The following is a 24,512-nucleotide window of genomic DNA, read 5'->3' as shown; positions in this document are numbered from 1 at the left end:
AACATCATCACTATAGAGATCCCAGCAGTGTGAAGAGCAGCCAACATCATCACTAGAGAGATTCCAGCAGTGTGAAGAGCAGCCAACATCACTATAGAGATCCCAGCAGTGTGAAGAGCAGCCAACATCACTATAGAGATCCCAGCAGTGTGAAGAGCAGCCAACATCACTATAGAGATCCCAGCAGTGTGAAGAGCAGCCAACATCATCACTATAGAGATTCCAGCAGTGTGAAGTGCAGCCAACATCATCACTATAGAGATCCCAGCAGTGTGAAGAGCAGCCAACATCATCACTATAGAGATTCCAGCAGGGTGAAGTGCAGCCAACATCACTATAGAGATCCCAGCAGTGTGAAGAGCAGCCAACATCATCACTATAGAGATCCCAGCAGTGTGAAGAGCAGCCAACATCATCACTATAGAGATCCCAGCAGTGTGAAGAGCAGCCAACATCACTATAGAGATTCCAGCAGTGTGAAGTGCAGCCAACATCATCACTATAGAGATCCCAGCAGTGTGAAGAGCAGCCAACATCACTAGAGATCACAGCAATATGAAGAGCAGCCAACATCATCACTATAGAGATCAGTGAGTCAAATGGTTTTGGTTGGTAATAAACCTCAGAGCTGCATGATACACAGAATCTAGTGCCTTCAGAAACACCAACAGTACTCAAACACACAGTACACAGAAAATTAAGGATTCTAGTTTTACTACCTCATATTTTCATTGTGCGCCTACATTTTGCAACTTAGGAGCACACATGCGCCTTGTATAAAAAGGTCAGCTTAAAGCCCTGACACATGCAGCGCACACACACACACACACACACACACACACACACACACACACACACACACACACACACACACACACACACACACACACACACACACAGTGACATTCAACTCCTCTCCCCTCCAGAGTTTGTAAATCTCTGAGAGGACTATTCTTCTCTCCTGTTGCCTCTAGTTACCAGTGTAGCATTTCATTTCCTAGGAGCTGAAAGTATCCATTCTGTTACTGTTAGACAACTGTGTTTAGTACACTACATTTTAACCTAAACACGGTATATCAAATCATGTGTTCATATCACCACAGATAAGATGCCACTTAGCAGTCGATTTCATCCAAAGTTAGTGATTGCATAAATGTGTATTAATATGTGTACTATTATTAATATGTATCCTTGCAGGAATTGAACCCATGACATTGGCATTGCTAGTGCCAGGCTCATACCAACAGAACCTCAGAGTCACAGCAGCAAGAAAAAGTATGTGAACCCTTTGGAAATACCTGGATTTCTGCATAAATTGGCCATACAATTTGGTCTTCATCTAGGTCACAAACAGTCTGCTTAAACTAATAACACGTTTTCATGTCTTTATTGAACACACCGTGTAAACATTCACAGTGTAGGGTGGGAAAAGTATGTGAACCCTTGGATTTAACTGGTTGACCCTCCTTTGGCAGCAATAACCTCAAACAAACGTTTTCTGTAGATCAGACCTGCACAACGGTCTGGAGGAATTTTGGACCATTCATCTTTACAAAACTGTTTCAGTTCAGCAATATTCTTGGGAAGTCTGGTGTGAACCTCTCGAGGTCATGACACAGCATTTTAATATTGGGTTGAGGTCAGGACTCTGATTGGGCCACTCCAGAAGGCATATTTTCTTCTGTTGAAGCCATTCTGTTGTTGATTTACTTCTGTCTTTTGGGTCGTTGTCCTGTTGCATCACCCAACTTCTGAGCTTCAATTGGTGGACAGACATTTTGCAGGAGAATGTAAGGCTGTCTTGATAAACTTGGGAATTCATTTTTCCGATGATAACAAGCTGTCCAGGCCCTGAGGCAGCAAAGCAGTCCCAAACCATGATGCTCCCTCCACCATACTTTACAGTTGGGATGAGATTTTGATGGTGTGCTGTGCCTTTTTTTCCTCCACACAGTGTTGTGTGTCCCTTCCAAACAACTCAACTGTAGTTTCTGCTGTCCACAGAACATCCAGGTGCACTTTTACAAACTTCAGACGTGCAGCAATGTTTTTTTTGGACAGCAGTGGCTTCTTCCGTGGTGTCCTCCCATGAACACCCTTCTTGTTTAGTGTTTTACGTATCGTAGACTCATCAACAGAGATGTTAGCATGTTCCAGAGATTTCTGTAAGTCTTTGGCTGACACTAGGATTCTTCTAAACCTCATTGAGCATTCTGCACGGTGCTCTTGCAGTCATCTTTGCAGGACGGCCACTCTTAGGGAGAGTAGCAACAGTGCTGAACTTTCTCCATTTATAGACAATTTGTCTTATCATGGACTGATGAACATGAAGGCTTTTAGAGATAATTTTGTAACCCTTTCCAGCGTTACGTAAGTCAGCCATTCTTAATCTTATGTCTTCTGAGATCTCTTTTGTTCGAGGCATGGTTCACATCAGGTAATGCTTCTTGTGAATAGCAAACTCTATTTTTATTTTTATTTATTTTTTAATAGGGCAGGGCAGCTCTAACCAACATCTCCAATCTGGTCTCATTGATTGGACTCCAGGTTAGCTGACTCCAATTAGCTTTTGGAAGAGTCATTAGCCTCGGGGTTCACATACGTTTACCAACCTACCCTTTTAATGTTTAAATGATGTATTCAATAGACAAGAAAATACAATCATTTGTGTGTTAGTTTAAGCACGCTGTCCATTGTTGTGACTTAGATGAAGAGCAGATCAAATTTGATGACCAATTTATGCAGAAATCCAGGTAATTCCAAAGGGTCCACATAGTTTTGCTTCCCACTGTAGATGTCAACTAGAGGATCAGATTACATCCAGTCCAGTACGAAGTACAGCAGACTACTCTCACCTCTAACAAACCACACCTAAACATTCTCAGCATTCCTCTTGGCATGTAAATCCCCTGAGGTCAGACCTGAAGACAGATTTTTACAGTGTGTTTGTGTAGTGCTAAGCCACTGAGGATCCATACTGCAGTTCTGGGTACAGAAGAGATGAGAGAAAGCCACTATAACTATAGACTATCAACAGCGTGTGCGTGACGGTGCTCGCTCGCCCCCCCGTTACAGCGTGTACGTGACGGTGCTCCCCCCCCCGTTACAGCGTGTACGTGACGGTGCTCGCTCACCCCCCCGTTACAGCGTGTACATGACGGTGCTCGCCCCCCCCCCCCGTTACAGCATGTACATGACGGTGCTCGCCCCCCCCCCCCCCCTGTTACAGTGTGTACATGACCGTGCTCGCCCGCCCCCCCCCCCCCGTTACAGCGTGCCCGTGATGGTGCTAGTCCACTGAAGAACCAGAGGGACTGATACCAACTGCCTCCCAGTAACCCTCCCAGTAGTTCCATGCCTCCCAGTAACCCTCCCAGTAGTTCCATACCTCCCCGTAACCCTCCCAGTAACCCTCCCAGTAGTTCCATACCTCCCAGTAACCCTCCCAGTAACCCTCCCAGTAGTTCCATACCTCCCCGTAACCCTCCCAGTAACCCTCCCAGTAGTTCCATACCTCCCAGTAACCCTCCCAGTAACCCTCCCAGTAGTTCCATACCTCCCAGTAACCCTCCCAGTAACCCTCCCAGTAGTTCCATACCTCCCCGTAACCCTCCCAGTAACCCTCCCAGTAGTTCCATACCTCCCCGTAACCCTCCCAGTAGTTCCATACCTCCCAGTAACCCTCCCAGTAACCCTCCCAGTAGTTCCATACCTCCCCGTAACCCTCCCAGTAACCCTCCCAGTAGTTCCATACCTCCCAGTAACCCTCCCAGTAGTTCCATGCCTCCCAGTAACCCTCCCAGTAGTTCCATACCTCCCCGTAACCCTCCCAGTAACCCTCCCAGTAGTTCCATACCTCCCAGTAACCCTCCCAGTAGTTCCATGCCTCCCAGTAACCCTCCCAGTAGTTCCATACCTCCCCGTAACCCTCCCAGTAACCCTCCCAGTAGTTCCATACCTCCCCGTAACCCTCCCAGTAACCCTCCCAGTAGTTCCATACCTCCCCGTAACCCTCCCAGTAACCCTCCCAGTAGTTCCATACCTCCCCGTAACCCTCCCAGTAACCCTCCCAGTAGTTCCATGCCTCCCAGTAACCCTCCCAGTAACCCTCCCAGTAACCCTCCCAGTAGTTCCATACCTCCCAGTAACCCTCCCAGTAGTTCCATGCCTCCCAGTAACCCTCCCAGTAACCCTCCCAGTAGTTCCATGCCTCCCAGTAACCCTCCCAGTAACCCTCCCAGTAGTTCCATGCCTCCCAGTAACCCTCCCAGTAGTTCCATACCTCCCCGTAACCCTCCCAGTAGTTCCATACCTCCCAGTAGACAACCTTCCCAATAAGTCACCATTCTAGTAACGTCCCAGTACCCATAGCAGTGTGTGTTCTCTGCTGTGAAAGCCCAGAGTCTATCCTTGGGTATAAGCCATTTCACAGTTCCAGGACAAAGTGAGTATGTCAAAAATCAGCTTTGAAGGAAGGAAAACACTTTCTTTCTGTACTTCCCTTTTCAAAAAGGGGACCCTCGTGCTCTCCCAGAAGTTTGGTTGGTACGTAAAACGGGTGAATTCAGATAAGCGAAAAGGTGCGATGGTCAGAGAGATGTAGTATGAAGCTCCCTTACTGAACTCTTCTGTTCTGGTTTGTATTGTTTTCACTGCAGCAGGGATACAGTACAAACACTTCAGCTTACAGCCTTGTTCAGTGTGGAGGATCCCTTTACTAAAGAAAAGCTACACTCCCACTTCGGCACACAGCTACAAAAAGGGTTAACTACATCCTGTATTAGGCAGGCAGGCAGGCAGGCAGGCAGGCAGGCAGGCAGGCAGGCAGGCAGGCAGGCAGGCAGGCAGGCAGGCACACACACTATTTGCAGTACACAGGCCAACAAACCCAAACCCTCCAGCTGAAACAACTCCTCCCTGCCAGTAAGTCATGACTCTGGGTCTCCCGACACGGGCCCCCTATTCAGCTCAGTGTGGCCAGGCCACAGGTAACGGGTCTCCCGACACGGGCACCCTATTCAGCTCAGTGTGGCCAGGCCCCCTATTCAGCTCAGTGTGGCCAGGCCCCCTATTCAGCTCAGTGTGGCCAGGCCACAGGTAACGTGTCTCCCGACACGGGCACCCTATTCAGCTCAGTGTGGCCAGGCCACAGGTAACGGGTCTCCCGACACGGGCACCCTATTCAGCTCAGTGTGGCCAGGCCACAGGTAACGGGTCTCCCGACACGGGCCCCCTATTCAGCTCAGTGTGGCCAGGCCCCCTATTCAGCTCAGTGTGGCCAGGCCCCCTATTCAGCTCAGTGTGGCCAGGCCCCCTATTCAGCTCAGTGTGGCCAGGCCCCCTATTCAGCTCAGTGTGGCCAGGCCCCCTATTCAGCTCAGTGTGGCCAGGCCCCCTATTCAGCTCAGTGTGGCCAGGCCCCCTATTCAGCTCAGTGTGACCAGGCCACAGGTAAAGGGGCTGTGGTGGGCAGAGAGGAACAACTCCTTTCACTGCTCCACAGTAAAGGCTTCATAAAGGTGCCATACTAATGATGGGTATTTTATCAGAGACACACAGGGGCCAGCCCAGAGCACAAACACACCCTCCACACCACACACACACACACGAATGAGACTGCAGAATGTCAATGACAATGTGAACATGATACACACAAGCTATTTTCTGGAGATAAAATGACAACCTGAAATATGACAGTGTTGTCAGGAATGCAGAGAGATAACATTGGAGGCTAGCCTATTATTAGATCCATACTAGAACTATTTTATCTAGCATGTCTTCTCTCGGTCTTCAACAGGGTACTACTGCAACAGTGGAGGCTGGTGTCATTTAAAATCAGACTAATGGCTGGAATGGATTCAATGGAACGGTATTAAACAAATCATTCATTCATTACAATGAAATGGTCTTTCAATGTCTTCTTCCACCAGCCTCCACTGTACCGAAAACAGTCAGTGTTTCTCCACAAGAGGCATCTGTATGTCTTCCTGAGGAGACCGTCTCTTCCTATTGGATTGACCCCTGACCTTTGTGCTGTGGGAAGCTTCCTGACATACGCTACCAGGAAGTGTGAGAGCAGGGGAGTGGACTCTACTGGACACTATGGCACCACTAGCTGTTAGCCTAGCCAGCCCTCAATACCATTTTCACACTACAATACTACAGCTGTGCTGAGCAGAGCTGCATTGTGCTGGCCTGGCTACGCAGACAACAAAGATGCTGGAACCTTGCTGGAAGTTACTAGTACCTCCCCCATTTGAATCAGGTGGCGGATACAGTCTGTAGCGCTAGCTGCTGTGGCTATGGAGAATCCCTAGAGCATACTCCCTCTATCCCTCCTCTCTCCCAGGATTAAGTTGCCCCTAGACACTGATCCTGGTACAGTTTAGCATTTTCCCCTCTAATGGTTAAGGTTAGGATTGGGAGACTTGATGATTCTAGAACTGTACCTAGGGGAAACTTCATCCCAGAGTGTTTCTCCCAGAGCAGCAGACCACAAACACACAAACACAAGCAGGATGATAGCCACTGTGATCAGAGCAGCAGAACACACAGTGATCAGAGCAGCAGAACACAAGCAGGATGATAGCCACAGTGATCAGAGCAGCAGAACACAAGCAGGATGATAGCCACAGTGATCAGAGCAGCAGAACACAAGCAGGATGATAGCCACAGTGATCAGAGCAGCAGAACACAAGCAGGATGATAGCCACAGTGATCAGAGCAGCAGAACACAGTGATCAGAGCAGCAGAACACAAGCAGGATGATAGCCACAGTGATCAGAGCAGCAGAACACAAGCAGGATGATAGCCACAGTGATCAGAGCAGCAGAACACAAGCAGGATGATAGCCACAGTGATCAGAGCAGCAGAACACAAGCAGGATGATAGCCACAGTGATCAGAGCAGCAGAACACAAGCAGGATGATAGCCACAGTGATCAGAGCAGCAGAACACAAGCAGGATGATAGCCACAGTGATCAGAGCAGCAGAACACAAGCAGGATGATAGCCACAGTGATCAGAGCAGCAGAACACAAGCAGGATGATAGCCACAGTGATCAGAGCAGCAGAACACAAGCAGGATGATAGCCACAGTGATCAGAGCAGCAGAACACAAGCAGGATGATAGCCACTGTGATCAGAGCAGCAGAACACAAGCAGGATGATAGCCACAGTGATCAGAGCAGCAGAACACAAGCAGGATGATAGCCACAGTGATCAGAGCAGCAGAACACAAGCAGGATGATAGCCACAGTGATCAGAGCAGCAGAACACAAGCAGGATGATAGCCACAGTGATCAGAGCAGCAGAACACAAGCAGGATGATAGCCACAGTGATCAGAGCAGCAGAACACAAGCAGGATGATAGCCACAGTGATCAGAGCAGCAGAACACAAGCAGGATGATAGCCACAGTGATCAGAGCAGCAGAACACAAGCAGGATGATAGCCACAGTGATCAGAGCAGGCCGCCGGTGCCATTCCAATACTTCAAAAGTGCATCCTTTCTTCCCTTCTTGCTTTGATCCGATCAGGCTGCAGGCTCAGTTCCAACACTTCGAAGATCCATCCTTCCTTCCATATGATTTGATCAGGCTGTGGACTTAGGAGACAAGGCGTGGCATAATTCTATCTTAATGAAATCACTGATCTGAATGGGTATGATTAGATAAGTGACGGGAACAACTCTGTTAGATGAGGTTTTCCTTCAAAAGGCCCATTCATTGAAAATGACAACTGCTGGCCTTCTGAAACACCAATAGGAGGCCATGGAGATGTTAGCTATAGTAACAGGCCTTTCAGCATGAGGGGAGGTAAACACTCACTACCATACAGACATTACACACTGATGTGACCAGTTCCTTTCTGCACAATGTCAAGTCTGTGTGGGCGTGTGTCCGTGTCCGTGTCCGTGTGTGTGTGTGTGTGTGGGGACAGGTGTGTTTATAGAGAGCTGAGATGGGAGGAAAAGGCAAATCCATGGTGCTCCTTATCTGGTTACAGAACAATGTTGTGGAGGTCTAGAAACATCTGTTCTCTGTTCTCCCCCTCTCCCTCCCAGCTGTCCGTTCTCCCCCTCTCCCTCCCAGCTGTCCGTTCTCCCCCTCTCCCTCCCAGCTGTCCGTTCTCCCCCTCTCCCTCCCAGCTGTCCGTTCTCCCCCTCTCCCTCCCAGCTGTCCGTTCTCCCCCTCTCCCTCCCAGCTGTCCGTTCTCCCCCTCTTCCTCCCAGCTGTCCGTTCTCCCCCTCTTCCTCCCAGCTGTCCGTTCTCCCCCTCTTCCTCCCAGCTGTCCGTTCTCCCCCTCTTCCTCCCAGCTGTCCGTTCTCCCCCTCTTCCTCCCAGCTGTCCGTTCTCCCCCTCTTCCTCCCAGCTGTCCGTTCTCCCCCTCTTCCTCCCAGCTGTCCGTTCTCCCCCTCTTCCTCCCAGCTGTCCGTTCTCCCCCTCTTCCTCCCAGCTGTCCGTTCTCCCCCTCTTCCTCCCAGCTGTCCGTTCTCTCCCTCTTCCTCCCAGCTGTCCGTTCTCTCCCTCTTCCTCCCAGCTGTCCGTTCTCCCCCTCTTCCTCCCAGCTGTCCGTTCTCCCCCTCTTCCTCCCAGCTGTCCGTTCTCCCCCTCTTCCTCCCAGCTGTCCGTTCTCCCCCTCTTCCTCCCAGCTGTCTGTTCTCCCCCTCTTCCTCCCAGCTGTCTGTTCTCCCCCTCTTCCTCCCAGCTGTCTGTTCTCCCCCTCTTCCTCCCAGCTGTCTGTTCTCCCCCTCTTCCTCCCAGCTGTCTGTTCTCCCCCTCTTCCTCCCAGCTGTCTGTTCTCCCCCTCTTCCTCCCAGCTGTCTGTTCTCCCCCTCTTCCTCCCAGCTGTCTGTTCTCCCCCTCTTCCTCCCAGCTGTCTGTTCTCCCCCTCTTCCTCCCAGCTGTCTGTTCTCTCCCTCTTCCTCCCAGCTGTCTGTTCTCTCCCTCTTCCTCCCAGCTGTCTGTTCTCCCCCTCTTCCTCCCAGCTGTCTGTTCTCCCCCTCTTCCTCCCAGCTGTCTGTTCTCTCCCTCCCAGCTGTCTGTTCTCTCCCTCTTCCTCCCAGCTGTCTGTTCTCTCCCTCTTCCTCCCAGCTGTCTGTTCTCCCCCTCTTCCTCCCAGCTGTCTGTTCTCCCCCTCTTCCTCCCAGCTGTCTGTTCTCCCCCTCTTCCTCCCAGCTGTCTGTTCTCCCCCTCTTCCTCCCAGCTGTCTGTTCTCCCCCTCTTCCTCCCAGCTGTCTGTTCTCCCCCTCTTCCTCCCAGCTGTCTGTTCTCCCCCTCTTCCTCCCAGCTGTCTGTTCTCCCCCTCTTCCTCCCAGCTGTCTGTTCTCCCCCTCTTCCTCCCAGCTGTCTGTTCTCTCCCTCTCTTTGTATTTTGATGGGAAACGGGAGGAGAATATTATTCAATATTGTGCAAATCATTTTACAGTGAGTAACCCAATCTCTTCCACTTGGATGGCCCCACACAGTGGGCCTTTCTCACCAGGACCCTGTAGTAATTACACAGTGATTCACCAGAGAATGTGAGAGAGAAAGCGAGATGGAGAGAGCGACCGAGATGGAACGAGAGAGAGAGCAAAACGAAAGGGGGAGACCTAGTCAGTTGTACAACTGATTGCATTCAACTGAAATGTGTCTTCTGCATTTAACCCAACCCTCTGAATCAGAAATCAACGTCCACGTCTTCGGGAACCGGGGAAGCGAGAGATGGAGAAAGAGCTAGAGATAGCGAGCGAGATAGATAGCGAGATAGATAGATAGATAGCGAGCGAGATAGATAGATAGCGAGCGAGATAGATAGATAGCGAGCGAGATAGATAGCGAGAGAGCGAGAGAGCGAGGAAAAGAGGAAGTCAAATAGCCCATTACATGCCTTGCTGCAACACTGGAAACCTTCTGACCTGATGACCTGACTGACCTCCCCTTGTCACAAACTACCAGGAGGAACTGATTCTCTTCTCATCACTGGGGGGGGGGTCATCTATTCATGGGTTTTCCAGCTGTTGGTTAGGATAGAGAGATGACACCTGACTGACAGTCATGGAGGCTAGTGACTGGGAAACACATTCAACAACACACATTAAGCCACACATTCAAACGCTTACAACTCTCTCACACACACACACACGCTCCAGATCAGAGCAGTTGAAAGGGACAAAGCAGTTCTTCTATTCAGTCAGTGTCTTGTCTGAAATCTCCCCTCCACCCAACCTGCCTGACTCACTCCAGACCCCCCATCCCCTCAGCCCCCCCATCCCCCCATCACTCCAGACCACCCATCAATGCCAAGAGGAATACTACACAGTTAGTCCTACTCACTCCAGACCCCCCATCCCCCCCAGACCCCCCCCATCACTCCAGACCCCCCCATCACTCCAGACCCCCCCCCATCAATGCAAGAGGAATACTACACAGTTAGTCCTACTCACTCCAGACCCCCCATATCACTCCAGACCCCCCATATCACTCCAGACCCCCCCCATCACTCCAGACCCCCCCCCATCAATGCAAGAGGAATACTACACAGTTAGTCCTACTCACTCCAGACCCCCCATATCACTCCAGACCCCCCCCATCACTCCAGACCCCCCCCATCACTCCAGACCCCCCATATCACTCCAGACCCCCCCCATCACTCCAGACCCCCCCCATCACTCCAGACCCCCCCCATCACTCCAGACCCCCCATATCACTCCAGACCCCCCCCATCACTCCAGACCCCCCCCCATCAATGCCAAGAGGAATACTACACAGTTAGTCCTACTCACTCCAGCCCCCCCACCCCCCCATCACTCCAGACCCCCCATCAATGCCAAGAGGAATACTACACACAGTTAGTCCTACTCACTCCAGACCCCCCATCCCCCCCAGACCCCCCCCCCATCACTCCAGCCCCCCCCCCCATCACTCCAGACCCCCCCCCCCATCACTCCAGACCCCCCATCAATGCAAGAGGAATACTACACACAGTTAGTCCTACTCACTCCAGACCCCCCCCATCACTCCAGACCCCCCATCAATGCCAAGAGGAATACTACACACAGTTAGTCCTACTCACTTGTTACGTGTGTCAGTGTGTGTGTGTCTTTTCAGAACGGGGAGGAGGCCAGACCAGGCAAAGCTTGCCCATTAAGCAAGAGGAAGGACAGACCAGGCACATCATGAAACCACAGCTCTCCATCACACACACTTTGCAGCAACATCTCAACCCCCCTCTCTCCCACACCTCCCTTCCTGGTCTTATCAACACGTCTTGTTCAAGCTCTGAGGTTTACCCCTGACTGATATCTAAACCGGAAAAGTCATTTCTAGTCTTTGGTTTCATTGACGGGCTGCGGGCGGGCAGCAGCTTTTCAATAGAGCTCTACGGACGGCTGTGCTGAGCCCTTCCTCGCTCGTCTCTTCTCCTGCCCCCTGTCCCTTTCTCCCCCTCTCAGTTCCTCTCTCCCTCCATATCTCTCCCTTGGAGGCATATAATGTAGGGTGGACACTGTCAGAACGACAGTTAGGCTTTCACCGTTGTTGCCAAGCAACCAGTGACACCCACAGGTGACCAGAGGCGGCTCTCCTACAAGGACAAATTTAAGGGCCAATCAAACAGGACAATATTACCAGGCCAAGTTTAAGGGCCATTGAAAAAGGACTAGGTTGCAGCTTCTAATTTATGGGCCAATCGAAAATGACTGTTGTACCTTCAAATTTGACAATAAAAATGAAACTACATGTGGCTATTGTTTAATATTTGTGGTGGCTATATGTACAGACTGCCTTTACTGAACAATGATTAAGGAATTTACCTCAATTTGATTGTCAGATTAATAAAAAAAATATTTTTTAAGAACAAATTCTTATTTTCAATAACGGCCTAGTTCCTGCCTTGTTCAGGGGCAGAATGACATATTACACAAGGACAGATTTTTACCATGTCAGCTCGGAGATTCGATCTTGCAACCTTTCGGTTACTAGTCCAACGCTCTAACCACTAGGCTACCCTGCCGCCCCATGATATATCACAACAGCAGTCACCTGAGGACATCATCATCATGGTATTTTACTAGGATCCCCATTAGCTGTTGCAAAAGCAGCAGCTACTCTTCCTGGGGTCCATACAAAACATGAAACATGACATAATACAGAACAATAGACAACAGCTCAAGGACAGAACTACATCAACTAAAAAAAATGAATGAAAAAAGGACCACGTAGCCTACATAACACACACAAACGATCTAGGTCAAATAGGAAGAGGTGTTGTGCCATGAGGTGTTGCTTTATCTGGGGGTTTTAACCAACCAGGTTTGCTGTTCATTTGAGCAATATGGGATGGAAGGGAGTTCCATGCAATAATGGCTCTACATAATACTGTACACTTTCTTGAATTTGTTCTGGATTTGGGGACTGTGAAAAGACCCCTGGTGGCATGTCTGGTGGGGTTAAGTGTGTGTGTGTCAGTGCTGTGTGTAAGTTGACTTCGCAAACAATTTGGGATTTTCAACACATTAATGTTTCTTAAACAGAAGTGATGCAGTCAGTCTCTCCTCTACTCTTAGCTATGCATAGTATTAATATCAGCCCTCTGATTACAATGAAGAGCAAGACGTGCTGCTCTGTTCTGGGCCAGCTGCAGTTGAACTAGGTCTTTCCTTGCAGCACTCGACCACACGACTGGACAATAATCAAGATAAGATAAAACTAGAGCCTGCAGGACGTTCTTTACAACCATTGAATATATGTTTTGACCATGCTAGTTTATAATCTAAGGTAAATTACAATCTAAATTTACAATGTACTCTGGCCATGTACTCCTATATTCTCCACCCGACACAGTCAGAAGAGGACTGGCCACCCCTCAGAGCCCGGAACCCATCTAGGTTTCTTCCTAGCCACCATGCTTCTACATCGCTTGTTGTTTGGGGTTTTAGGCTGGGTTTCTGTTTAGCACTTTGCGGCATCTGCTGATGCAAAAATGACTTTATAAATACATTTATTGATTAGGTCATCATGATATCACAACAATCACCTGAGGAGATATGTCATCATTATGTCATCATTATGTTATCAAAACAGTTTCATTTCATCAAGGCCCTAGATGTATTTTTCTACTTGTCTGTTCTAGAACAGCCCAGCCATTACATCATCCTCTACGCAGCTGCTCTGTTGTCTAGAACAGCCCAGCCATTACATCATCCTCTACTCAGCTGCTCTGTTGTCTAGAACAGCCCAGCCATTCCATCATCCTCTACGCAGCTGCTCTGTTGTCTAGAACAGCCCAGCCATTCCATCATCCTCTACTCAGCTGCTCTGTTGTCTAGAACAGCCCAGCCATTCCATCATCCTCTACTCAGCTGCTCTGTTGTCTAGAACAGCCCAGCCATTCCATCATCCTCTACTCAGCTGCTCTGTTGTCTAGAACAGCCCAGCCATTACATCATCCTCTACGCAGCTGCTCTGTTGTCTAGAACAGCCCAGCCATTCCATCATCCTCTACTCAGCTGCTCTGTTGTCTAGAACAGCCCAGCCATTCCATCATCCTCTACTCAGCTGCTCTGTTGTCTAGAACAGCCCAGCCATTCCATCATCCTCTACTCAGCTGCTCTGTTGTCTAGAACAGGCCAGCCATTCCATCATCCTCTACTCAGCTGCTCTGTTGTCTAGAACAGGCCAGCCATTCCATCATCCTCTACTCAGCTGCTCTGTTGTCTAGAACAGCCCAGCCATTACATCATCCTCTACGCAGCTGCTATACTCCAGTGAGCCTGGAAAAGACTGAAACAGGAAATGACTTGAAAATGGCCTCAGTAAAGGGGAACTTGGGCTGACTGAGCAGCACTGGGTCCTGTTCATTTGGGATAGTTCTGACTTAGAATGTGGACAACTTTAAATACCTAGGTGTCTGGCTAGACTAAACTCTCCTTCCAGACTCACATTAAGCATCTCCAATCCAAAGTTAAATCTAGAATTGGCTTCCTATTTCGCAACAAAGCCTTCTTCACTCATGCTGCCAAACATACCCTCGTAAAACTGACTATCCTTGACTTCGGCGATGTCATTTACAAAATGTCCTCCAATACTCTACTCAGCAAACTGGATGCAGTCTATCACAGTGCCATCCTTTGACACCAAAGCCCCATATACTACCCACCACTGCGACCTGTATGCTCCCGTTGGCTGGCCCTCGCTACATATTCGTCGCCAGACCCAATGGCTCCAGGTCATCTATAAGTCTTTGCTAGGTAAAGCTCCGCCTTATCTCAGCTCACTGGTCACCATAGCAGCACCCACCCGTAGCACGCGCTCCAGCAGGTACATTTCACTGGTCACCCCCAAAGCCAATTCTTCCTTTGGCCGCCTCTCCTTCCAGTTCTCTGCTGCCAATGACTGGAACGAATTGCAACTTTTTTTTTTTTTTTTTTTTTTTTTTTAAATCACTGAAGTTGGAGACTTCTCCCTCACTAAATTCAAGCATCGGCTGTCAGAGCAGCTTACCGATCGCTGCAGCTGTACACAGCCCATCCAACCAACTACCTACCTCATCCCCATATTTTGTTTCCTGCTCTTTTGCACACCGGTATTTCTACTTACACATCCTCATCTGCACATTATCACTCCAGTGTTAATTGCTAAATTGTAATTACTTCACCACTATGGCCAATTTATTGCCTTACCTCCTTACTTCATTTGCACACACTGTATATAGACTTTCTATTGTGTGTGAGAGGGGAGAGTATTGGACATTAAGTACTGTAGACTTCCTTCATGGCAACAGCCAGAGACCTGGGATATTTACTGCATTCACTACCTGCATGCAACTATGTTGTCTCTTGTTGATTGGTGCTTTAGTACAGCTAAGCTACTGTAGTTCATTCAAATATTCTCATTTGTTTCTCACATGGAAGGATGAAACAAATATACTGTACACAGAGAGAGAGAGAATATACTGTACACAGAGAGAGAGAGAATATACTGTACACAGAGAGAGAGAGTATATACTGTACACAGAGAGAGAGAGAATATACTGTACACAGAGAGAGAGAGAATATACTGTACACAGAGAGAGAGAATATACTGTACACAGAGAGAGAATATACTGTACACAGAGAGAGAATATACTGTACACAGAGAGAGAATATACTGTACACAGAGAGAGAAGGGGAATATACTGTTCAGAGAGAGAAGAGGAATATACTGTACACAGAGAGAAGAGGAATATACTGTACAGAGAGAGAGAAGGGGAATATACTGTACACCGAGAGAGAAGGGGAATATACTGTACACCGAGAGAGAAGGGGAATATACTGTACACCGAGAGAGAAGGGGAATATACTGTACACCGAGAGAGAAGGGGAATATACTGTTCAGAGAGAGAGAGAAGAGGAATATACTGTTCAGAGAGAGAAGAGGGGAGAGGTAAATGGGAGGGAGAGCGATAAAATGACTGTACAACTAGAGAGAAGGGAAGGCGGTGTAAAGAGATGGAGAGAGGCATTGAGGGAAGGAATGAGGACATACGAGCACATTTCTTATGTTGACGGCTGGGGAACCATAACGCGTTGCAACAACTATACTGTAGAACTAGAGAAGATTAGAGACGGAGGGCTGTCAATACAGTAACTCAGTCAGAAAGGTATGATTTAACACACATTCACGTCTTCTCTTCCTCTACTGCCACTAAACATCCCTCCATTCACCAATACTTCTCCACATAGCAGGCTCTAACTACACCGTTAAATACTGTAGTTACAGGCCCTTTCACAGCAGACAGTGGATCTAAAATTAATCCCTTGGTTTACACTAACTCACTAAAACAAACAATTGAAAATATATTCATGAGAGCATAACATGCAGCATAGTGGTTAGCTGTATGTTCATTACATGTAAACACTGGCAGATGAAACAACATGCAGCATAGTGGTTAGCTGTATGTTCATTACATGTAAACACTGGCAGATGAAACAACATGCAGCATAGTGGTTAGCTGTATGTTCATTACATGTAAACACTGGCAGATGAAACAACATGCAGCATAGTGGTTAGCTGTATGTTCATTACATGTAAACACTGGCAGATGAAACAACATGCAGCATAGTGGTTAGCTGTATGTTCATTACATGTAAACACTGGCAGATGAAACAACATGCAGCATAGTGGTTAGCTGTATGTTCATTACATGTAAACACTGGCAGATGAAACAACATGCAGCATAGTGGTTAGCTGTATGTTCATTACATGTAAACACTGGCAGATGAAACAACATGCAGCATAGTGGTTAGCTGTATGTTCATTACATGTAAACACTGGCAGATGAAACAACATGCAGCTTAGTGGTTAGCTGTATGTTCATTACATGTAAACACTGGCAATTGAAAGCCAAATAGCAGTAGACAATAGAATAGTATGTATTGATGTTCTTGTACATGCCTGCAAGACGGTGCATTTAACCCTCTAAAATCCATAGGGTATCAAAGACCTATGTACATTGGACTCAGCAGGAGGGCAGTACACAACACACAGATGGGACCTAGCCCCAGCAGAGTTATGGGAAGACATGGTTGGCTGGAGCTGTGTGTGTGTGTGTGTGTGTGTGTGTGTGTGTGTGTGTGTGTGTGTGTGTGTGTGTGTGTGTGTGTGCCTGCCCTCGCTCCGCTCTAAAAAGACCAGTTTTGTGTACGAGCACCAGGCACCAACTCTTCCCCACTGAGGGGAGGGCAAATAACACGAATAGCAGCGGCTTGAGAGAAATAACACAGAAATAAGGTGGTAAATAAAGTGTGGTTGTGGAGTGAGTATACTGTAGTGAAGGGACGAGGATTTAGACCACTACATTGTTTTAAGGAGTGGTCTCTCAGCTGTACTAAGGAGTGGTCTCTCAGCTGTACTAAGGAGTGGTCTCTCAGCTGTACTAAGGAGTGGTCTCTCAGCTGTACTAAGGAGTGGTCTCTCAGCTGTACTAAGGAGTGGTCTCTCAGCTGTACTAAGGAGTGGTCTCTCAGCTGTACTAAGGAGTGGTCTCTCAGCTGTACTAAGGAGTGGTCTCTCAGCTGTACTAAGGAGTGGTCTCTCAGCTGTACTAAGGAATGGTCTCTCAGCTGTACTAAGGAATGGTCTCTCAGCTGTACTAAGGAATGGTCTCTCAGCTGTACTAAGGAATGGTCTCTCAGCTGTACTAAGGAATGGTCTCTCAGCTGTACTAAGGAATGGTCTCTCAGCTGTACTAAGGAATGGTCTCTCAGCTGTACTAAGGAATGGTCTCTCAGCTGTACTAAGGAATGGTCTCTCAGCTGTACTAAGGAATGGTCTCAGCTGTACATCTCTCTGGTTCAGCGTTGGTCTGTGCTACTAGGTCAGGTATATACAGGGTAGATCTCCCAGTAGACTCATGTATCATCTATCCAAACCTCTCCTTAAATGTTAAAGGGAGGTCGGCCCCTCCTCCACAATTACTGCTGATACATGTAGAGGGTGCATGGGTAGGCTAAACACACACAAAAAGGGGAAGGCAAACTGGTCCTCATCTTACACTTTCCCACATTCTAACAGTCACAAGTACACAACAAAAATGATGAGTGTTAGGCTGTCAGTTCACAGGGCCAGCTTGCAGGCTTAAGATGACAGAGGGAAGTTCTTCAATTCAGGGTTAGGAGCTGGTTTACCAAGGTTGTGTTCATTAGGGCACAACAGAAACATTTTTAAACAGAAAACTAAAATGATCGTTTCTTATTGGACAAGTCCATGTTGATCCCGCCCTGTTTCAATACATTTTCTTCCATTTGGTGCCTAGTGAACACGACCCAATCGCGCTTTGTGCATTTGGATTACTGGACTAAACGCGCAAACAAAACAGAGGTATTTGGACATAAAGATTAACTTTATCGAACAAAACGAACATTTATTGTCCAACATGGAGACCTGGGAGTGCCATCAGATGAAGATCATCAAAGGTAAGTGATTAATTTTAATGCTATTTCTGACTTTTGTGACACCTCTCCTTGGTTGGAAAATGGCTGTATGGTTTTTGTGGCTAGGCGCTGACCTAACATAATCGCATGGTGTGCTTTAGACGTAAAGCCTTTTTGAAATCAGACACAGTGGCTGGATTAACAAGAAGTTTATCTTTAAAATGGTTTAATACTTGAGGAATTTTAATTATGAGATTTGTTGTTTGAATTTGGCACCCTGCAATTTCACTGGCTGTTGGCGAGGTGGGACGCTCACGTCCCGAACGATCCCAGAGAGATTAAACAAGTCCCCTTTTCAATTAGCTTTGTTTTTGTTCAATGTAGTTTAGTCGTGCTACTGTAGCATGTGTACAGTTGAACTGTAAGTATCCATTTGACATGTCTATACAGACTAACATAACTAATGATATGGTATTCTGGCCACAGGTTGCCTAGTGGTCAGAGCATTGGTTATGAGCGTTAGGACAGTAACCCAAAAGGTTGTTTGTTCGAATCCCCGAGCCAGCAAGGCCGTTCTGCCCTTGAACAAGGCAGTTAACCACCAACAACAACCGCCCCCTGGGCGCCGATGACGTGGATTAAGGCATCCCGCCACACCTCTCTGATTCAGAGGGGTTGGGTTAAATGAGGAAGACATTACTGTTGAACGCATTCAGCTGTACACCTGACTAACGTTAGACATCAGCCTTCTTTTCTTTATATCCAAGGGGAACCCTCTTACAGAGCGTCTTCACCACTTTACCCTAGAAGCTGACTGCTAACTACTCTCTCCAGATGTAGTATCAGATTGAATTGGAGGCAGAGAAAGCTCAGCCAGCCCCTCATGTAAACCAATAAATAACATGCAGGAAAGTCCATTCCCACAGAGAGAGAAAGGGAGAGAACAGAAGTTGAAGAGGAAAAAACAGGTTGACATGGTTGTTGTGTCATAAAGAGAAGAACAAACAGTAGTACTGTACTCCTGAATCAAAGTCCTGAACAACTCTTCAAAAAACCTGCAGCCGTAGGCCTATTTCACACAGTGTGTCTACATCTATTGGTCAGTTGTCACTGGCCACCTAGGAAATTCCTCAAATAGTCAAATATCTCCTCTGATACCATAATCTACAGGCAGAACTGACAGCTATAGAACTAAACACTGCAATGCATGGAAATGACTGGTACCGATAACAAAGTCCTTATTTGCATATATGAGAGATAGAGAGATAGGAGTGAGAGCGAGACAGAGAGTAATTACTCACATGTCCACATACAGTGTGTGCATATCTGTGTACCTGTGTGAGAAGCATCCCGTCATACCACACATTCCATGAGCATAAGCTCCAAGCAATCCATGCCTCCAGGCTGAGGTGTTTACAAGCTAATAGTTCTCACCTGGTTGCCTGTCTGCCGCTCTCGTTCACCTGACACTCACTTTCTCGCTCTCTCTATGAGTGTCCCAAATGGCACCATATTCCCTACATTAGTGCACTACTTTGACCAGAGCCAGCATGACACTGTACAACAGGCACCTGACTATCAGGAGCTGGATGTATCAGTATATATATAACGAGAGCAGTCCAGTCTCTGTCCTGGGAGTCAACACGGGACTTCCTGCACTTCACAGAACATCACAATTCACACTCACTTAGCAGCGTTGTAACTTCTAACCAATCGCCTCAACAAACTATAGTCTTGGTTTAGCAAGGGTGACACCACTTTAATTCTCAGGCAGGGTGACGTCACCGCACAACGCTCATTCTGGTGCTAGGCTAACCAGCTAGCGATACCTCATCTGCTAAAGATACTGTAGGGACGGAACTGCATGAGAACCACAGACAACTTCAGAGGTGTTTGGAAAACGCTGTATGTAGACTTAACATAGGGCCAATGCTAACCATGACATAAGGCTCTTCTCACCTCTTCAGCAATATATTTGTCAAGCCATGTTTAGAGAACTACTAGACAGTGGTAAAACACAGGAGAGGAGGAAGACCCAACAGACCATCGTACCACTGCCGTTTTATCTTCACAACATACAGTCAAACAAACTCACAGCGGAACCCGTTGCTATGACAGCCAGGGGTTTCTGTGGCAACAGCGGAAGATACTAAACTCAACAGGGAGTTAGTCACTTCCTGTCTCGTTCACTCCTTCCTCTTCTGAGTGTGAGTCCACTGGGGGACCTAGGGGATGGGTGTGTGTGTGTGTGTGTGTGTGTGTCAGAGCCCTCTCAACCTTGGCCACTAGCGACTCTAGGCATCATTAACCTGTAGGCCTGATCACCACAACAGACAAAACACACTTATTTTCAATACTTCTACAATATCAAACACTTCAAACATCACATGACAGTGAGCAGGTATTAATGAATGAGTACCGCATGTTAGTTCTGGTACCGCATGTTAGTTCTGGTACCGCATGTTAGTTCTGGTACCGCATGTTAGTTCTGGTACCGCATGTTAGTTCTGGTACCGCATGTTAGTTCTGGTACCGCATGTTAGTTCTGGTACCGCATGTTAGTTCTGGTACCGCATGTTAGTTCTGGTACCGCATGTTAGTTCTGGTACCGCATGTTAGTTCTGGTACCACATGTTATACAGGGAGAAAGTAAACAGCACATCCAATTCAGAAACTGCAGCATTGCAAGCAGGATTCAACACACATACAAAAACCTCAACCTCAAGAGGGGTTGCTAATACACATAGCAGAGTGATAATGACCACCAAATAAAGCAGTCCAAAAATGATATGAGATAACTAGGGAGCACTATGACTGAAATGGACATAAAAACATGTCTAACCTTACAGAAGTTAACCTTTGATAAAATACTGACATCTGTACTACCAGGTCAGCTTAACAGGTATTCAGGTGCTTCATATGGTGGAACGGAACTGGGATATTCACACACACTTTTACCCTGCATGACCGTTCATTAAACCTTGTTTTAATCTACAACACTATTAAGCTTTTCTATTCAAGATCACATTGCCAACCATTGTTGATCTCAGCAGTATGTGAGAATTCCAACTATCTGTTCCTCAACAAAAGAATAACAAGGCAATTAAAGTCTATACACGGAAGTCCGATAGAGACTAGTTCACCCACATGTTATGACACTGATGTAAAGCCCATGCCAGCAATTACAACAAACACCATTGCAATAGCTGAGATGCAACAGTGGAGCTAGAATACGAAACAGGGCCCCTGTTTCCTTATGGGGCCCCAGACTCCCTAAGAACACTTCTGTATTCTCTCACTTTGGAAGTGTGGATCAACGGCAGACTATTTGCATTCTCTGTCCTTCACGGACTGTGGTGAGATCCATTTCCTTTCCTACTGCGGGTTGAAATCTCCCCAGGTACATATCCGGCAGAATTTGTATTTGTCTGCTTTTATTCATTTTTATACCAGCCAAAAGAAAAGGCAATTACCAATGAAAAACACACTCTTACCGTTTAGCCTCCTCGAGATGACAGAGGTACTCGTAGGCCATGTTCTGCTGCCTCCTCTCATCCATCTCCTCTGCTGTGAGGCGCTCCACACCATCCAGAACGGCTGGAAAACAACACTCACTAGGTGAATACTAGCTCGCTCATAACAGCGTAGCTGTACAAGAAACTCAATGTACAAACATACACAGTACACACACTGAGTTGAGTCTAGCTCACACTCAGATTTATAGTAAACACACACGGATTAGCAGACACACAAACAAACACGTAGGGAAGATTAACAAAATAAAATGCAAGAACCTTCAAATGAACAGTGAGACAGAGACTTCTCTCATTCTGCATGTAGGAGGGTAGAGACTGTCCCATCCATCCTGAATATCACAACTGACATAGTTGTGTTGGCCACCATCATAAGCAGAAAGATGTAAACAGTCTCAAGAAATCGTGTGTTCATTCATTGACAGGCTGATTCAGCTCAGCTGTCATGTTGAACGGTCCTCAGTGCTAGGCTACCCCATCCCCTCCCAGGCTGGTTAGAACTTGGCCTCACCGCCAGCTCCACATAATCAGATGATTCAAGGGTTACTGATCAGGGAGGCCAACTTACCTCTAGTCACTCACTACACAGTAGGTAAACGTAGGCTAGGTAAATGTAGGCTAGCTTATGCAAACTTTGTTTAAACACCTCCAGCGTTTGACATTTTTCATTTCTGTGGAAAATGTCTTTATCACGTCAAGTGATCCAGAAAATACACCAAATGAAATGCCTGGGCGTTCTTTCAAAGAACTCGGAAGAGACAGTAATAAATCGAACCTATTCTGCAGGTAAACAAAGCTCGTAGCTCACAATTCTGTGGTCTAGGCTAGGGCCAAGCCCGCTGGTTCCCAACCTTTTTCGGTTACTCTACCACCAACTGAATTTCTCTCTGCCAGGAGAACCCCTGAAGTACCCCCTCGTGTGCATTTTACCAGTAGACCTATGGTCTCATGAGTCTACTCAAGTACCCCCTGTGGATAGGCCAAGTACCAGCAGGGGTCTAAGTACCCCTGGTTGGGATCCACTGGCCTAGGCTACAGAGACCTGCATGGTAATGTTGCTTAAAGTATATTTTTAGAGCTGGGAGGGAGAGAAAATAAAGTGTGCACGAGCGCTCGCATTACAAGAGCTAATTGTTTCAGGCTCCTTCTGGTGATGTCTAGGCCTTCTGAATAACAAGCATATCCATTATAACCTAGGCTGTGTGACCATTAGAGAATGGAAAAGTCTAAAAATTGTCACTTACAATTTCCAGGATTTTATTCTACTGACTATGATTAAAATTATTATTATTGAGTGGCCTTAAATCTCACTTATTAGCCTAGTAAATTTGTCAAACAACTTGGTAATTTACATTGGCAGTAATCTTGAAAGCAGTTGACAAGCCAGTACAGTGGTCTGGTTACCACTTAGGCCAAGACTACTGACTGCCTCAGGAAAGTCTAGTTCACTAATAACAAATTACATTTGTAAAACACTTCTCATTACAGAATCATTTCAAAGTGCATAAAATCACAAATGTAAACCAATACAAAAATTCTATAATTATTTTATAAAATATAATTGAAAAAGACAATATCTGAATGTAAATGTTTTTATTAAGATCAATGGCTACTAGTTTACATATCAATAGACTATAGCAGGCCATCAATAGATTCCGATGAATCGACCACGTAAACCACTCAACTATTGCATCGTCTTGCTACTTCAGATTCCCTATAAGAACACAGTGTAGCGCCTTATCCTTTACTGTGAAAAATGCAAACATGTCAAAATTCAATGAGTTGGTGCTATACAGGATCCTACCAGACGTCCCTACCTTAAACTGAACCCCTACCTTTACCCTTGACTAAACCTAACCATTTGAAAGTCTATTACTGGATAAGAGCGTCTGCTAAATGACTTAAATGTAAATGTAAATTACTTCAATGACGTCCCAAGGATCCCGGATTGCATCGACCAAATTCAATGTAGGCTCATTTAATTCGATGTAGCCACGTAAAATTGCAATATTGTAGCCGATGTAGATGAAAACGCGGAAGTCACAGCCTACCTACCACGCTGTCAAAAGCCAAACCAAAGTTAAATATATGAATATAGATAGAAAAAAAAACGCCTGTGAAAATGTATGTATTGATTAAAACAATTAACTAAATTGTTAAACTTCTGTAAACGGAGGTAAAATATGATCAAGGTGAGCGAGCAGGAAAAGTTTAGATACTCACACCCATATCTCGGCCGAAGCCCGTCTGCCTCGTCTGAGGTTGACATATTCTCTGAATAAGTGTTATAATCCTCACTCCCCGGGTTGACGAGGTCAAGTTGTAGTAGTTGAGATGATAGCCTACAGTTCCGTCCAGTTCTCTTTGCGGGCTATATAATTGAAAAAGTCGGGAAGGCGCTCTCGGCCCCCTTGTTGCTCCACTGCACGGTTTGAGTCGAGAGCTGAGACTTTTTTTCTTCTTCAAACCTAACTGATGTCACTGGGGAGTGTTCCTTCCTAAATCCTAAAGTATGCGTTCGAGGAAACACCCATCAGCAGCCACTCGGCGAAACTGCAGGCGCAGCGCCCTCTGCTGCCTACTACAGGCACTGAAATAACCTTCCTAATGGCACGCCACGCTACGATGAAATTAACCCGACAATGATTAAACTAAAAAAAAAAAAGAAACGTACCCTTTTCAGGACCCTGTCTTTCAAAGATAATTTGTAAAAATCCAAATGAATTCACAGATGTTCATTCTAAAGGGTTTAAACACTGTTTCCCATGCTTGTTCAATGAACCATAAACAATTAATGAACATGCACCTGTGGAACGGTCATTAAGACACTAACAGCTTGCAGACGGTAGGCAATTAAGGTCACAGTTATGAAAACTTAGGACACTAAAGAGGCCTTTCTACTGACTCTGAAAAACACCAAAAGAAAGATGCCCAGGGTCCCTGCTCATCTGCGTGAACGTGCCTTAGGCATGCTGCAAAGAGGCTTGAGGACTGCAGATGTGGCCAGGGCAATAAATTACAATGTCCGTACTGTGAGACGCCTAAGACAGCGCTCCAGGGACACAGGACGGACAACTGATCGTCC

At 46.8% G+C, this 24,512-nt stretch overlaps 1 protein-coding gene across 1 annotated transcript in view; it reads right to left on the bottom strand.

The window, feature by feature from the left end:
- The window catches only part of iqgap1 (IQ motif containing GTPase activating protein 1), a 72,989-nt gene extending 49,070 nt beyond the window's left edge, over positions 1 to 23,919 (bottom strand). The window contains exons 1-2 of the mRNA XM_014127578.3: positions 23,651 to 23,919; positions 21,389 to 21,491 (exon numbers count right to left, since the gene is read on the bottom strand). Of these exons, the coding sequence (XP_013983053.1) occupies positions 21,389 to 21,491; positions 23,651 to 23,696 (149 nt within the window). The 5' untranslated portion in view covers positions 23,697 to 23,919. The remainder of the gene's footprint in view (positions 1 to 21,388; positions 21,492 to 23,650) is intronic.
- Positions 23,920 to 24,512: the final 593 nt, after the last annotated feature.

This window comes from Salmo salar, chromosome 26 (genome assembly GCF_965601325.2).
Source record: "Salmo salar chromosome 26, fSalSal1, whole genome shotgun sequence".
Taxonomy (NCBI): domain Eukaryota; kingdom Metazoa; phylum Chordata; class Actinopteri; order Salmoniformes; family Salmonidae; genus Salmo; species Salmo salar.
This window is presented reverse-complemented; position numbering and strand designations above follow the sequence as displayed.